The sequence below is a fragment of the Vitis riparia genome, chromosome 13, assembly GCF_004353265.1.
Source record: "Vitis riparia cultivar Riparia Gloire de Montpellier isolate 1030 chromosome 13, EGFV_Vit.rip_1.0, whole genome shotgun sequence".
Taxonomy (NCBI): Eukaryota; Viridiplantae; Streptophyta; class Magnoliopsida; order Vitales; family Vitaceae; genus Vitis; species Vitis riparia.
The window spans coordinates 23,417,832-23,429,922 of record NC_048443.1 but is presented as its reverse complement, the minus strand read 5'-3'; the positions used below and the strand labels follow the sequence as shown (position 1 = coordinate 23,429,922).

General features: G+C 42.6%; 1 protein-coding gene across 1 annotated transcript in view; it reads left to right on the top strand.

Moving 5' to 3' along the window:
* Nucleotides 1–12,091, top strand: part of LOC117928110 (endoplasmic reticulum metallopeptidase 1) — a 50,327-nt gene that overhangs the window by 29,048 nt on the left and 9,188 nt on the right. The window contains exon 11 of the mRNA XM_034847951.1: nucleotides 2,706–2,818. Coding sequence (XP_034703842.1) covers nucleotides 2,706–2,818 — 113 coding nt within the window. The remainder of the gene's footprint in view (nucleotides 1–2,705; nucleotides 2,819–12,091) is intronic.

Here is a 12,091-nt window from a genome sequence, read left to right as displayed (position 1 = left end):
ACTTGAAAGCTTTGGAACATGAAAAATATTTTCAAGGATGATATTTTTAGCCAAAGAAATATATCCTTGACTAGTTATGGTGAGAACAGGTTCATCTACTATTTAAATTTTCCAATTTCCATGGCTTGAGTTGTAGGTTAGGAAACACCTTGAAGAATTGGTCATATGGTACCAAACTCCTAAATTGATGACCTAAAGGCTTAAAAAATGTTCTTTTAAGACGTTTAGGCCAAGAGAATACTTAACTATCCGAGCAAAACATTGTGTCTCCCCTGGCTTTTCAAGTTGTGACAAGAATTACTTCAATTTTCCATGTCTTCTGTCTTCAATTCTCCCTCTCAACAGACATTATTGTCTGGAGGGTTTTTCATCAAGGTTGGTGAGATTAACTTGAAGTTTGTACTCTTGGTTTCCTCCTTGGCCATCATTTCCTCTTCCAAAAACATTTGGAGGCTTTCCAAGGAGTTGCCAATATGACTCTTTGGTATGTCTAGGTCTCCAGCAGTAAGTGTATCACCATGAGTCCTTGTCACTCGACCTTCTGCCTTCATTCCTTCCTGGGTTTATGGCTGAAGTAGCAGGAGCAGTATCAGTGGTCCAACCAGCAATAACAACAACAGTGTTTTTCGGCTAGGTAGTGACTCATGCCGAGCCATTCGTAGGGTTCTGATATAATATAACTTGTCTTAGACCTTCTTCCTCTCTAACAATTGCAAAAGCTTCCCTTAAGGAAGAAAGAGTTTCTTTACCAAGAAGTTGAACTCTATTATGATCCAATCATTATGTAAACCAGTCAAGAAATAAAAAACTCTCCCTTTTAAAAAAACTCTTGATTCATTGTTGTATCTTTGCCACATTCCATTTTTAAATCCGTTACTAATTTAATTTGAGCTACAACCCTTGAATTTCAAGCACTGAAAAATTACATATTTTGATATTATGAATTTAGTCTTTAGTTAATAAATCTGAGCAGCATCCTTAAATTTTGAATAAGTATGATAGACAACATCCCAAATCGCTTTTTTTGTAGAGAGGTACATATAAGTTCTGCCGATCTCCAGCTGCATTGGGTAAATGAATAAATTTCCCTTTCCTTTTAGGCACATTTTTATAGACTACGACTACTCTACTTAATTGCTTCCATTAAGGTGAAATGTGGCTCATACACTTTGAAATTCCTCTGAAATTGGGATTGAGCTTTGGGTGTTTATGTTTGTTTGGGTAGCAGTGGAAGAGACATTAGATTTTTTAATCATCTTGGACTGATTGGAGATTGAATGGGATTATTGTGATGAGGAGGATAAAATTAGGGTTTTTTTTTTTCCGATACTAGGTTCTACAACCAAATACGTACCAGGGAAGGAAACACATACCAGAAGAAAATAGGCAACAAAAAATGGGTTTCCAACCAAACCTTTTAACCAACACCGACAATGAAGCCCGAAAGAATACATGAACAATCCAACAACTTAGGCTAGAAAAAATTGGGACTGACTTTGCAAATTGGGGCCGATCAAAGAAAGAAAAAAAGGCTATTGAGCCCAACACTAATACGATGAAAATAGAGAGTGATTTCTGAATAATTCTTCTGCATTCATTATATATTTTTGTAGCCTATTTATAATGTTTGCAATGGGAAAAAGAAATGGAAATTATTCTATTCTAGGCTTATAATTACTCCAATAAATCAACCACTGATCACATGGAATAAACATCAAGTCAACTGTGTAGAGAAAGAAACAATTCAAAATTAAATCCCAGCCTATATAGGTTGTATATTCTGACAATTATTGCACCAGTTCTCTAACAGGAAGGATCTATTTGGATCTTCTAGTATGGTTTTGTATATGCACTGGCTTTTACGATTTCAATTGAGAAGGCACAATTTATCTAATTCTTTTACTAGACTTCAAATTTTAGACATATGAATTGACACAGTTAAGTAAGAATTTTGATTAAATCCACTTCATTTTATGCTCAAATAGCTAGTTACCTAACCCTACTCTACTTCATGGCTTTGTAGTCACTTGTCCCACTAGATATCAGGTTCGAGGTGGCTGAAGTCTCATTGATTTTGTTAAATGTATGACAAGGAAAAGAAACTCAATCGTATAAGAAAATAGCAGTATCTTATAATACTAGCCAAACCATTTAATTACTTAAAAATGATAAACTAAAAAAATCCTCCAGCTAGGGGGTGGATGGGTTGGGTAATTGGTATACACGTATCCATCCACAGTGTCTAGTTGATGGGTTGTATTTTGGTTCTTATCCTATCAGCCCAAGGAACAATTATGAACATGTGTAATTAGCTTCTTCAATAATTTTCCAAGGTTGTTAAAGTCATCAAGATCTAGCAACTAACAAATTCTATAGAATCATTTGGTATATGCCTTTTTGGCCAGCGGTCCATTAAGTGGCACCTGGTGCCTTATCTAAGCTGCCTAGATAGATAAAGTGGCAGACAGGTGATAGGCGTTACGTCTTACCTTGGTCTGAAAAATACACTACCGATCCCTCAATTGTGTCCACAATTTTATTACAAGAATAACTGTGTTGTTTCCTCCTTGCTACTGCTAATAACTGTGCACTTTTCCCCTTGACTTTCTTAGGTGCATTGTCATAAATACCAAGGCTTTCTTGATATTACACATTACTCAGTGGTTATAACTGCAACTCATTTTATTTGTATAATTGGTGTTTAGGTGCAAAAAAATCAATTGTCCTTTCAACTTGCATGCTGTTTGGTCTCTCCCTAGCTGTTGTATTATCTGGTACTGTTCCATCATTTACTGAAGACACTGCTAGAGCTGTAAATGTAAGTTTCCTTTAGAACTTAAAGTCTGTTGTGCTAGCTATTGTATGAGTCTCTATGTTTGTTTGTTTGTTTGTTTTTTTTTTTTTTTTAATTTATTTATTATTATTATTTTTTTGTGTTGGATAGCCAAATACAAATAGTATGCTATAAATCGAAATGCCAATAAACAGAGGTTGCAACCCAAGTGCACAGGAAGTATATGAGTAACACCAAACTACACACACACAAACGGGATAATGACAGAAAAATGTAATTCTCAACTACTACCCAAGCTATCTAGGAAATTTGAAGAAGACAAATTTTCATCTTCTAAAGGATCACTTGAACCATAGTTTTAAAAAGTGCAAGGGGCACCTAAGGTGCAAAAGTTTCCCACAGCTTTGGTGCAAGGCGCAACACAAGGCATATGCCTGAGCTAAGTGAAACTTGACCTAAGATGCATACAATTTTATAAAATATGATCTAAATCTAATACGATTAATAAAAAATTTAAGATTTTATACATTTAAAAGAAGTATTCAACAAAAAGTAATGAAATTATATAAATTTCACCATCCCCGCCTGAATTTTCCAAGCACCACTGTGTTTTCTCTTTGCGACCATCTCCTCAGGAAAATATCATGTCCCCTCCTTCACTAACAACCTTCCTTGCTCTTAAAGCCACCAGGCTCTTTTAGCGGAGTCCACAAAGAACAACCCTTTAGATGCCAAGAATGGAGTTATAGACACCATTCCCCTCAAAATCAACTTTCGGGCAATAGCCTTTCCGACAGTGACCCTATTCGACTTTCACAAATCATGGTGCTAGCCCACTTCTCAACTGGAATTAAAGCTCTTCTTCTTGGACCCTCCTCTTCTACAACTCTCAGGTAGGAGCGTTTCACTTTGCAAGAACCATCACCCATTGCTTCCTCTGTATTCACCTGATCTGATTGTCCGACTATAATAACACCAAAAAGAGACTCCAACACTGAGGATATCATCTTCCTTGGGGTTTCCTATCCTCTGCTTTTATCACCCTCAGGAATAACCAATGTTGTGGTTCTTCTATTTGTAATAAACTTGGTGATTTTGATGAACCCTCCTCTACTGTTGAAACAAATCTCCAAAAGATGTGTCCTTGTTTCTCTCCCCTGTACTTCTGAATGAAACCCAGAGAACACTCCAACTCTGATGCCCTCTTCAGTTGCTTCCTCAGCCAAGCAATCTCATCTCCTTCAAAAGCCACTAAGAAAACAGCCCCTCGAAACCTTTCTGTGACAGAAGTCCATTTCACCCCATGGAAGCCTTCAAACTTAACATCAAAGATATTCTTTTCAGCTTCAAACAGCTTCACTGCCATTGCCATACCATCACAGAAACCTAAATAATAATCACATTGCTTTTATGATCTCAACCCAATTCTTGTCAGCCCAGTCCCCAGTAAACACACATTAAAGTTTTCTGCAAGAAGCACAAACTGTTGAGCCCCCAAACGGAATCCTATTGTCTCTACAAGCCTCTGTCCAGTCTAGAAATATCATGCCAAATGAATGCCCCTTCACTTAATTAGACTAGAAAAGTTTCACAGGGTATAAATGTATGATCTGTACTAATACTAGTGGGGGAAAAAAAAAAATCTAAACATGGAATTACTCCATGATCTACTCTCCATGAATATACACAAAACATTAAATAAATTAGATGCTATGAATCTGGATAGGTTCTAATATAAAAACGAGAATTTGCAAAGTACTTGTAAAAATGCAAGAGAGAGAGAGCGAGAGAGGGCGAGAGAGAGTGCGATGGCTAGTGCGATGGTGAGGAGGGGGAGGAGAGCTCGGCGCCGAGGAACAGAAGGAAGGAGTGCAGTTTCACAGTGGAATCCAAGGAGTTCGAGATTGTTGTGGAGGATAGAAGAGGAAAAATCCAAGGCTTCATTGTGGAGAAGAAGGGAAGGGTGTTGTCATGGGTCAGATTGGGTTCGGATAGCATAGGGTTTTTCTTAGAAGGGTTGAATCTCTGTATCAAGGATGAGAAAGAAGCAAGATGGGGAAGGAAATGGAAGGAGCAGGGGAGAATGTATTCTATGATACGAGGGATAAACAGAGGGGGGAGGGGGGGGGGGGGGGGGGGGGGTTTATACGGCTAGGGCTCTCCGATATAGAGGGGAAGAGGTACTACATTTTCATCCCGAGAGGTTGAAGGGATAAAAGGGGGTGGATGACCATGGTGGAGAAGCTTAACCAGATGGTAGGGTTTCTTGGCAAAAAACCAGATAATCAGGAAGCAAAAAACCAGATAATCAGGAAGGAAAGGTTGTGGAGAAGGCTGGTGTGGGAAGATCGTATGCAACAATGGTGAAACGACCAATGTTGGGTAACCAAAATGTTGTTGTAGTGAAGGTGAAAAAGGAGGAATCAATAGGACTATTACAGAAATTGGATCATTGTGTTGTGGCGAGTTGGAAAGATAGGTCAGGGGGAGAAGATGATCTTGCGAAGTTGGGGCAAATCTGGGCAAAGTCTTGGGATCTTAAAGGTAGTTTAGGGCTGGCTAAGCTGGATAAGGAAAGAGTGCTGCTGGAATTTGAAAAATTGGAGGAGGCTAGACGCGTTGTTTCCTCTGGGAATCGCGCGATGGAAGAAAGGCAGGTAAGGCTGGAGTACTGGAGCCCTAGGAGTGGATGTTGGGCAGAGGAGGAAGAGAGAAAGGAAGCCTGGGTGAGGATAGTTGGGCTCCCAATCTCGTTTTGGAGTTCAGAGATATTGAAGAAAATGGGGGACGAATGTGGAGGGTTCATTGCAGTCGATGAACAGACGAAGTCGATGGGTGAACTCCAATGGGCCAGAATCTTGGTGAGATTGAGAGGAGAACTTAGACCGAGCGTTCTGGAAATCGAAGTGGAGGAGGAGATTTACGCAGTGTCCTTATGGTGGGAATGTTGGCCGGTGATGAGGAGAAAGCGCAGAAACGAAGCCGGTCGTCAGAGCAGTGAGGTTAGGGGTGAGGTGATTTCACGCGCGGGGCAGCGAGTGACGAAGGAGTGGGTGAGCGTGAGGCTCGAGGCGCTGAACCCGTCAGACGAAGGGATGGACATGCAGGGGGCCGGGTCGGGTCGGGTTGAGGTCAGTCCAGATCTAAGCCCGACAACCCGGACTTGGGCTTCAACTGGCAAGATACATTCTTTAAGTCCAATTGCGGGCCCAAAGTTGAGCGGGTCCATGGACTTGAAGAAGAAAGGTGTGGCTGCAAGCAATTTTGACCTAGATGCAGGCCCGTCGTTTAGGATGGAAGATGTGGGCTGCTATGCTAAAGGCCCAGCTTCGCCAATAGTCCCATCATCAAACGAAGGCCCAAATTGTTCAAAGGGTTGCTTCCAACAGCTTGATCCAGGTGGAAAACTAAGGGAGAGCCCAAAATCATCAGCAGCCCAAGAGGAGACGGGCTTTCTGTTGAAGTGTCTCGCCTCCAGTTATCCTCCTGAACCAGAGCCTTTTGTTGCAAGGGAGTCTGACGATACAAGGAAGCTTCAAGGTGGGGTCAGGCTGACAAAGACGGATAGGGCGCTCGAAGAGGAATCAATGAGGTATGGAATGGGGTATGGTTCTTGGGGGAAAAGGGTTTTAGGGGATTCTCATCTCAACTCTTTTCTTTTTGATCGGACTCCGGCGGGGGAGTTTTACGATCATTCTGGGGATTTGGATGAGGAAGTTCGGGCTGATAATTCAATGTGGCTTACAGTGTATGAGGCCTGTAATGAAAGGATTAATGGTTGTAAGGAATTGGGAGTAAACAAAAGCAGTAGTGACAAAGACAGGGGGATGGAAGGGGTCGGTGACACATATGATGCTCAAGTTGAGAGAAGGGAGCCGGAGGGCAAATGGGAAGAGAGTGGATTGGCGAGGTTCAGCCAGTTCCTGGGCTTCCCCACGGAGGGGCTGGAGAAGGAAATATTGAACTTTTTGACCAAAATCAGAAAAAGACGGGAGAAAATTCATAGCAAAGAGTTACTGGAAAAGTCTAAGTTTGAAAGGGAGTTAAGAAGATTGGAATGTTCCATAAATTATGAGGGGGGGATGAAACAGAAAGGCTCGGTATAGGGTAAAGGGCGCCAAATTGTGATTGTCCAATGAAGGTGAAAATTCTGAGCTGGAATGTGAGGGAAGCAAATGATAGCTCCAAAAGAAAAGTGATTAAGACTGTTGAGAGAGAGAGAAAGAAGAAAAACCTTAATTCTCATTAATGTAATGATCTACTTACAATTGAGAAATATATATATATACAAGGCTAGGAGTCCTAACTACCATACATGTATCCTATATTAACAAGGAAAGGTTATATACTATAAATACATTATATTCAACACTCCCCCTCAAGCTGGAGCATATACGTCATATGCACCAAGCTTGTTACAAATATATTTAATCCTAGACCTCTGAGAGATTTAGTGAAGATGTCAGCTAGTTGATCATTTGAATTAACAAAACTTGTAGCAACACATCCTGATGCGATCTTCTCTCTAATGAAATGACAGTCAACTTCAATATGTTTGGTCCTTTCATGAAAGACTGGATTGGATGCAATATGTAATGCGGCCTGGTTATCACATATGAGTTTCATCTGTTCATCCTTTCCAAATCTCAACTCTAGAAGAAGATGTCTCAACCATATGAGTTCACATGTTGCAAAGCCATAGCTCGATACTCGGCTTCAGCGCTAGATCTGGCCACTACATCTTGTTTCTTACTCTTCCAAGATATTAGATTACCTCCAATAAAAACACAGTACCCTGAAGTGGAACGTCTATCTGTGGGTGAGCCAGCCCAATCTGCATCTGTGTAACCAACAACCTGAGTATGACCTCTGTTCTCGTACAACACACCTTGGCCTGGTGTACTTTTGATATATCGAAGAATGCGGATTACAGCATCCCAATGGCTATCACATGGTGACTGTAGGAATTGACTAACAACACTCACAGGAAAAGAAATGTCTGGACGAGTAATGGTGAGATAGTTCAATTTACCTACGAGCCGTCGATATCTCCCGGGGTCTCCTAAAGGCTCCCCCTGTCCTGGTGCAAGTTTGACATTCGGATCCATAGGTGTGTCTACCGGTTTACAGTCTAACATACCAGTTTCTTCCAGGATGTCTAAAGCATACTTCCTTTGGGAAAGGACCACAGCAGAACTGGATTGAGCTATCTCAATTCCCAAGAAATACTTGAGTTTCCCCAAGTCTTTGGTCTGAAAGTGGGTAAAAAGGTGTTGCTTTAGTTTCTGAATACCATCCTGATCACTGCCTGTAATGACGATGTCGTCCACATAAACAACCAGATAAATACACTGCCCCAAAGAGTTATGATGATAGAAAACTGAATGGTCTGCTGTACTGCGAAGCATGCCAAACTCTTGAACAACAGAACTAAAACGGCTAAACCATGCTCGAGGAGATTGTTTCAAGCCATATAGAGAACGGCGTAACCTGCATACTAAACCAGACTCCCCCTGAGCAACAAAACCAGGAGGTTGCTCCATATAAACTTCCTCGGCAAGATCACCATGAAGGAAGGCATTTTTAATATCCAATTGATAAAGAGGCCAAGAACACATGCAGCCATGGAGAGAAGCAGACGGACAGAAGCAATCTTGGCAACCGGAGAGAATGTGTCACCATAATCAGAACCATAAACCTGAGTATAGCCTTTAGCAACTAAGCGGGCCTTAAGGCGATCAACCTGACCATCAGGACCAACCTTAACTGCGTAACCCAACGACAGCCAACGGTAGATTTACCCGAGGGTAAAACAACAAGATCCCAAGTGCCATTAGAGTGCAGAGCAGCCATTTCATCCACCATTGCCTGTCGCCAGCCTGGATGGGAAAGAGCTTCATGGGTGCTCTTTGGAAGAGAAACAGAGGATATAGCAGAAACAAAAGCAGAATAGGGTGAAGATAATCGATGATAACTCAAAAAATTGTAAATAGGATGAGGATTACGAGTAGAGCGAGTACCTTTCCGAACAGCAATGGGTAAGTCATTAGGAGAAGGCAGAGCCGGGTAGGTGAAGCCGAAGGGATAGGAAGTGAGTCAGCAGGTGCCTCAGCAAAAGGGAGAGGAGCAACGACACGAGGGCGACGATGATAAACCTGAAGTGGTCGAGGAGGCATAGCATCAGGTGGGGAGACAATGGGAATAGGCAAGACTTCAGAAACAGGAAGAGACTCAGAAGTGGTGGAAAAGAATGGTGAGTCCTCAAAGAAGGTGACATCAGCGGAGATAAAGTATCGATGAGTCTCAAGGGAATAACAACGATAACCCTTCTGAAGTCTGGAGTATCCCAAGAAGAGACACTTCATGGCTTTGGCGGAAAGCTTGTCCTGTCCAGGAGTGAGAATATGAACAAAGCAAGTACAACCAAAGACACGAGGAGGAAGGAAATAAAGTGGTTGGTCAGGGAAGAGAAGGGAGTGAGGAATCTGATCATGTAAGACAGAGGAGGGCATACGATTAATCAAATAACAAGCGGTAAGAACAGCGTCCCCCAAAAACGAAAAGGAACATTACTATGGAGGAGGAGAGTACGAGCTGTCTCAACAAGATGTCGATTCTTGCGTTCAGCTACCCCATTTTGTTGAGGAGTATGAGCACAAGAAGACTGATGAAGAATCCATGATGAGACATAAACGAAGTAAATGGGGCTGAAAAATATTCCCTGGCATTGTCACTGCGTAACACACGAATAGAAAATTGAACTGGGTTTGGATTTCAGCATAAAATTTCTGGAAAATAGAGAATAACTCAGCTCGATTTTTCATTAAAAATAACCAAGTACATCGAGAATATCATCAATGAAAGTGACAAAATACTGAAATCCTAAAGTAGACGCAGTCCGACAAGGACCCCAAACATCAGTGTGGACAAGCTCAAAAGGAGACTTTGCCCGATTATTCAAACGCTTTGGGAACGAGACACGAGTATGTTTCCCAAGCTGACATGACTCACACGGAAGCGACGATAAAGTGGAAAAACGAGGGACCATCTTCTGGAACTTGGAGAGACTAGGGTGGCCCAGACGATTGTGAATGAGGAGAGGAGCATCAGTGGAAATGCAAACTGCAGGAGATGAATCCGAGGTGAGGTGATAGAGGCCTTGAGACTCACGTCCTATGCCAATCGTCTTCCCCGTACTCCGGTCCTGCAAGGTCACAAATTTATCAGAAAAGGTAATAGAGCAATTAAGAGTACGAGTGATTTTGCTGATGGAAATAAGATTAAAAGGACATTCAGGAGTATAAAGGACAGAAGTGAGAGGTAGAGAAGGCAGAGGAAGGGCCAAACCAATACCTTTAGCCACAGTTTGAGAACCATTAGCTAAGGTAACAGTAGGTAAAGCAGAGGTAGTAGTAATAGAGGAGAAAAGATCCTTATTACCAGATAAGTGATCAGAAGCTCCAGAATCTAGAATCCAGGGTCCAAGAGAAGATGTGTGGGTAAGGCAGGCAGAGGCATTACCAGGCTGGGCAACAGAGGCAACAGAAGCCTGAGATGCGGAAGAGCTCGGAGCTGAGGCAGCGGAGAATCAGAGGACTGGGCCACATGGGCAGTGCGAGGAGGTCGTCCATGTAACTGATAGCAACGATCGCGAGTGTGGCCAAGTTTATTGCAATAGGTGCAATGAGGACGTTGACCTCTACCTCGGGTACCACTACGGCCTCCTCGAGAGTTAGTTTGAGAAACTAACACAGAAGAATCTGAAGTGCTATCAAATGGCAAAGTCTGAGTGGAGGAGATACGGAGGAGGCGAGCAAACACATCATCCAAGGACGGAACTGATGAACTACCAAGAATCTGATCGCGGACAGGCTCAAGATCCGGACGGAGGCCAATAAGAGTAAGAACCATGAAGAACTTGTCAAGCTGTGTTTGTTGAGCCCCAACATCAGGAGTAAGAGGCATCACAGTCAAGAACTCCTCCTTAAGAGAGGCAATCTGGCCAATATAAGTAGATAGATCCAAGTCCTGTTGGCTGAGATGGACAATGCAGAAGCCACCTTATAAAGACGCTGGATATCATTCGTATATAATCCTTTGGCCTGAGTCCAAAATTTAAAACAAGTTTTGTAGGCCCGAAGATGAAGAAGAATCTTGGGATCAACCGATTGCCATAATACACTACATAACTGTGCATCTATCTTCCTCCACTGTACGCGGTCAACCTCAGGGATATCTGCCTCCTGTGTAATCAAGTGATCCTCATATCCTTGACCCATAAACCAAAGTTCAACAGAGGCAGACCAGGAAAGATAATTGTCACTGCCAACCAATTTCTCCGAAGTAATCATAGGAGATCCAGATATAACAGCGGAAAAAATGGAATTTTTAGTAGTCATATCTACTTATCTGGAGAATGAAGTATGTTTGGATCGAAGAGAGCCCTAATACGGCTTCAGATTGCGGCGTGGCACCACCGAAAAAGGGAGACGGCCTCAGATCGCGGCGTGGTACCACCAGAAAGGTAGAAGAACACTTCCCAAGGCACGTGCAGGGATTGGAGTGGAGAAAAAGTAGTCGGAGCTTCGCCGGAAAGGCTGTTTGGAGGGCCGACGGAGACAAAAATCCCCAAAAGAGGTAGTGCAGGGCTCGGATGGGAGAACCAGGGAGGTAGGGAGGCTGGTCGGCGTCAGGCGAAGCTGGAGGAGGAGGCGCGTCGCCGGAAAAGGCCTCACGCGCCTCACGCGCCGGCGCGTGAGATTCAGTCGCCGGCCGGAAATTTGCGCGTGGACGGCGCGTGGATGGATTTTGGTGCCGGTGCCTTCACAAAAGTTGTAGATCTCCTCCAGGCGCTCCTTCTGGTATAGTCGGTGTCGGAAAAATACGTCGCCGAAAAGTCGCCGGAAAGCTCGCCGGAAATTCGCCGGAAAATTCGCCGGCGGTGAGTAGTTTCTGTCGACGATCCGAATGACCGGAAAGTATTGGAAGATGGGGAAGGTGACCGGAATGAAACACGGTCACCGGAAGGTTTCCCGGAGTTGATGACACGGGAAACAGAAAGAATTAGGTTTTCTTCCTTGGCTCTGATACCATGTTGAGAGAGAGAGAAAGAAGAAAAACCTTAATTCTCATTAATGTAATGATCTACTTACAATTGAGAAATATATATATATACAAGGCTAGGAGTCCTAACTACCATACATGTATCCTATATTAACAAGGAAAGGTTATATACTATAAATACATTATATTCAACAAAGACGTTCATAAGAAATCAGAGGGTGGACTTAATTTGTA